Below are 5,000 nucleotides of genomic sequence, written 5' to 3' on the forward strand. Positions count from 1 at the left end.
TATTATTGTTTTATCTTGTGCTTTGCTTCTCCACTAACTTCATCCATTTCTCTCATAATCTCTCTATATTCAGAATATGCAGGCAAGTTACTTCCAGTTTAGGAGAAGAGGGAGAAGAGATATCGTCCCCCCTTCCATCCTCTGCCATTTAGGAGCCGCCCATGGAACTCGTAAACTGAATGAAACGGTTGATACTGCTTAAAACCCCCTCACTCCTTTATACCGCTATGGTAATGAAGAGGGGCGTGGGATGTCAATTTAAACAGGGGACACAGCAGGACCCTGCCAGCTGACCCAAAAAGAAGATGACAGGCGCTCCTGTGATGGTCTCCGTCGGGGCAGCGGCGGTGGGTCCCGGGGGCGCCATGGTAGCCGGGGTGGTGGCTGCTGTCGTGCCCGCCTCTCCATTCTTGCCTTCACTCACTAACGGCGACCCGCTGCGATCTGGCGGAGAAAATGCAAGGTAATGATTGTACATAATGGTAGTAGCAGTAGTAGTAGTAGTAGTAGTAGTAGTAGTAGTAGTAGTAGTAGTGGTAGTAGTAGTAGTAGTAGTTATCAATAATGATAATAATAATAACAATTATTATTATTATTATAATAATGATAATAATAATAATAATAATAATAGTAATGATAATAACAAAAGTACCATTGTTACAGATTCCAGGGGACAGACTTTCACTTTCTAACCAAACGTTCCCGAAGTGTGTGTGTGTGTGTGTGTGTGTGTGTGTGTGTGTGTGTGTGTGTGTGTGTGTGTGTGAGAGAGAGAGAGAGAGAGAGAGAGAGAGAGAGAGAGAGAGAGAGAGAGAGAGAGAGAGAGAGAGAGAGAGAGAGAGAGAGAGAGAAAGCGACGCAACACAGCATGATCTTGCGTTATATATTTTTGGCTCCTTTAATAAAAAATGGCAGCAATCTAGCTTATGAAAACATTTAAATATTTCCGCAGTGCGCCGTGGCCCCTCGTCCCCTGCACCCACCCTTTTACCACTCCCTCTACTACTCCCGGGAGCTGCTTCATAGCCGGGTCGCGCCGCTCCGCCTTACGACTCCCCTTTACGATCCTCGTCAGCGCGGGAGGAGGGAGGGGACATGAACCTTATTGAGTAATGGGACTTGGTAATGAGACTCGTGGTTAAAAATCTGAGGCTGGGGGTAAAAAAAAGAAAAATGCAGTTCACACAGTTCCCAGGGGGACTAGTGCCCTCTCCTCCCCTCCCTGACGTTTACGGGAATGTGGCAGGAGGCACGCAAGGCCAGTAGGTGCGGGAGCGTGCATGGTGCCTTCCGTGAGCACCTGGAAAGCTGCAACAAGAGGGACAGCCTGGCATACGTGGGTCAGCTGGCGCTGTGAACTGCGTGTAACAGCGTCTGTCCCTCGCGTGCTGCTCAGAGTCGCCTGACTGGAATTGGTGCAGTAGGAGTCTTCCCCCTTGCCTCGTCCTGCTCCTCCGCCTGCCTCTGCCTCCCCGTCCTCCTCCCATCACTCTCCTCACCTTCACGCGTCATACACAGTTGTTGTTAATCATCCGTGATCAGTTTCGCTTTTCGTTTCACGCTGCAATTTCTCTCCGGTAAATTACTGCAAACTAGCATCAGTAGAATAAAATGGTTCTTGACCCACATCCGGTATCCCCCGCCTATGCCATCCTTCACCGAGACCTGCATGTGACCCCCACTACAGTGACCTCGCGTGACTCGAACCGGACACGATGTAAATGGAAAGAGAGCGGAAAAATTACCGAACGACTACTGCATAACAAACAATCAAATTGGACGACATTCGGAAAAATTCCCTCGCATTCTTCTCATGTCATCTGGGGAGCAAACAAACGGAATGGGGCAAAGAGAGGGAGAAGATGGAACGGGAAAAAAAGAAAGAGAAACATGGCGAGGAAAGCAGAAGTAATCATACTTTGGTAGTGTCACAAAAAAAAAAAAAACTCCTCCCTGTTGATTTATAACAGCAAAAAATTGTTAAGTAGAATGCGACAAGAAGAAGACAAGGGTAGGACAGTTCAGGAGCACGCTGTCCTGTGTGTGTGTGTGTGTGTGTGTGTGTGTGTGTGTGTACGTGTGTGTGTGTTTAGGAGCACGCTGTCCTGTGTGTGTGTGAACTTTCAAGAGTGGAAATGTTATTAGTCCAGTGCCTGCTATAAAGGAAGAAAATATGGGAGGTGTGGCCTGCTGGGATGGTTGCAGTGGGGTGGGTGAGGGAGGAGGGGAACTAAAGCAACCTGAATTAAATGGCTTATTGGATGTCAATTCACTTTATCAAATGTGATTATAAGGAGACGGGGGGAGAATAGAAAAGTGAGAAAAAGAAAACGTTAGAGAGAGTAAGGAAAAGAGAATTGTGGAAGGGGGAAACTGAAAGAAGGTAATAGTATTTAGACAAATCACTGAAAAAAAAAAAATAGAAACAAAGAATCAGCACACTAAAGAAATTTTACATGATGGACGCAAACAGCACGTCTCTGACCAACAGCAGGACGAGGGATAGAGAAGTGAGACGAGGAAGCGTTAGAGAAAGTAAGGAAAGAAAAATTATGGAGGGAGAAACTGAAAGAAAGCTTATGAAATTTAATCACTGAAAAAAGAAAAAGCAAATAAACAACAATCTAAGAAAATTTGACATGACAGACACAAACATGTCACTCCCTGTGTCTCTCTTTGTGTGTCTCTGTTTGTCATCCATGCTTGTGGCCACGGAACTCCCTCCCGCCGCGGTGACTTCCTGCACGCCACACCACGCCACACCACGCATGCGACGCCGCCATAACCCGGGCCGCCCACAAGCATCCTAAACATTACCTCTCAGACTGTCACGGTGGCGCGGGGGAGGACTGCAGTATGGCACGAAGGCTTCCCGTCTGAGCCGAGCCTGACCAAAGTGACGTGTCTGCTTGCTTGACTACTGAACTTTACCGATAAATTATCCACCGAAGACACTTAAGTTTTTCCAGACATACATTAAGTTATCCACAAGTCACATTACACAGCATTAAAGTGGAGAGAAATCTCAGGAGTGTTTTGGGAGCTTTTGGTCTAGCATAACAGTACAGCCCAGCACAGTATGGTCACAATATAGCGTGATATCACACAACATCTTATAAACAAAATATTTCGAGGGTAACGCGGAACTACGGAGGGGATGTGAAGCGTTCCGGGAAAGCAAGGGTGTCAACATAATACTTTGTTGAGGCAATATTAAGTTTGAGCTTCCCTTGGCCCCGTTAATTTTGTGATATTACAGGAACAAGAGAGAGAGAGAGAGAGAGAGAGAGAGAGAGAGAGAGAGAGAGAGAGAGAGAGAGAGAGAGAGAGAGAGAGAGAGAGAGAGAGAGAGAAGGGGGGAGGGTACGGCGGACGGACGGACAAACGAACATACAAGCAGGCAGGGAGATAGACTGACAAACAGACAGACTGACTGAAAGACAAACGAACGGACAGACAGATGAACAAATAGACAGACAAAGGAAACAAACAAACAAAGAAAGAAACAAGAAACAAAGAACAAAAAAATACAAAGAAAAACAGAGAAGAAAAAGAGACAAGAAAAAAAAAAAGAAACACACAGAAAAGACTGATTATTTATCGTGACCAAGGGTGACCTGACCTTTGACTTCTGTTCAGAGTGCAGCGGGAGGAGGAGGAGGAGGAGGGGAAGAGGAGGGGGCGGCGAGGGTGACACAGACAAGCCCCCGCCTTCAATATTGTGTGCACCAATCACTGGCATTGTCCCCGAGAGCCTGTACGAGGCTGGGTGTTTTGTGTTCTGTGTTGTTCCTGCGTAAGTCAGGCGTGCGTGAGTCTTGGGTCATCGTAGTGAGTCATGGCTCCAGGTGGTGGAGGTGGTGGTGGTGATGGTGGTGGATGAGGGTTGGCCGCACACCTCGCCTTCACGCAAGCTCCACGAGGACGATTCACTAGTGTTTCCCGGTGTGGGCAGTCATTAAGCCGCTGCCACGCTATTCTTTAATGCGTCACCATCCGCAGGGCGGCGTCGCGTGGCTGGTGCCTGGCCGCTACACACCACTGCACGGTCACCTTTCCCTGAATGCCCAAAGAACTCTGAAACTTCGAGGGACCCAATTCAGCCACAAGATCAGGAAACGGGAACATATGGCTATTTCCTATAAAAATATGTTCTCTTTATTATTATTATTATTATTTCAACTGAGCAGGACACTTTCCCCGCACTACATAATATGAAACAACAATTTTTTCTTTATCATGAGCGCCATTGTCATTGGCGTATAATTTGGGGTATAATTTCTTATAAAAAATATATCTTGTCTGTTATCTTTTTGTGCTTATTCTTATGCCAAGACCTAGACCACCACGTTCGGTCTTATGGAGGAAGGGAATCGGTCAGCCGTCTGCGTGTGTGAGGGAAGCGACGCCGGGACGCGAGTGGCTGTCATTGAGGAAGCGTTGCGTTAATAAGTTTACTCAGGATTCTTCAGAGGTACCTCCGGGAGTTCTCGGCGGAGCCTTATTTACCCAGCGACACGCAACCGTCATATGTTACCCCCCTCTCACACCCTCCAACCTCACCCACTCCCCCAGTGGTCCTTCCCCGCACCCTCACCCCTCCTTGTCCCTCAGTGTTCCTCCCCCGCAACACTGCCGGTGACGGCCCTCCTGCACGTGGACCTCGTATCCGTCCCCTTCACCCCTTTTCCCCTCCCTCACTATGCACGGCAGCGATTACGTGGAATACATCTGATAGTGTGTGCGTGTGTGCTTGTGTGCGTTTGCTTGTGTGTGTGTGTGTGTGTGTGTGTGTGTGTGTGTGTGTGTGTGTGTGTGTGTGGGTGGGTGGGTGGGTGGGTGGGGCCGAACAATAAATGATTAAAAATAAAGACACAGCGTAATGCACTATAATTGTTTTCGAAATGCACCAAGTGACTGAGTGATTGGCACAACTTAAAACTATCAGCACTATCACCATCACACACGACAAGAACACCTGCGGGCATTAGAGCAGTAAG

General features: G+C 47.7%; 1 protein-coding gene across 7 annotated transcripts in view; it reads right to left on the bottom strand.

The window, feature by feature from the left end:
• The window catches only part of LOC135107336 (adenylate kinase isoenzyme 5-like), a 97,430-nt gene that overhangs the window by 16,940 nt on the left and 75,490 nt on the right, over window positions 1-5,000 (bottom strand). For all 7 annotated transcript variants that reach the window (XM_064017061.1, XM_064017060.1, XM_064017067.1 and 4 more), the window contains one exon: window positions 295-444. In XM_064017061.1, coding sequence (XP_063873131.1) covers window positions 295-444 — 150 coding nt within the window. The remainder of the gene's footprint in view (window positions 1-294; window positions 445-5,000) is intronic.

The sequence above is a fragment of the Scylla paramamosain genome, chromosome 15 (assembly GCF_035594125.1).
Source record: "Scylla paramamosain isolate STU-SP2022 chromosome 15, ASM3559412v1, whole genome shotgun sequence".
NCBI classification, from domain to species: domain Eukaryota; kingdom Metazoa; phylum Arthropoda; class Malacostraca; order Decapoda; family Portunidae; genus Scylla; species Scylla paramamosain.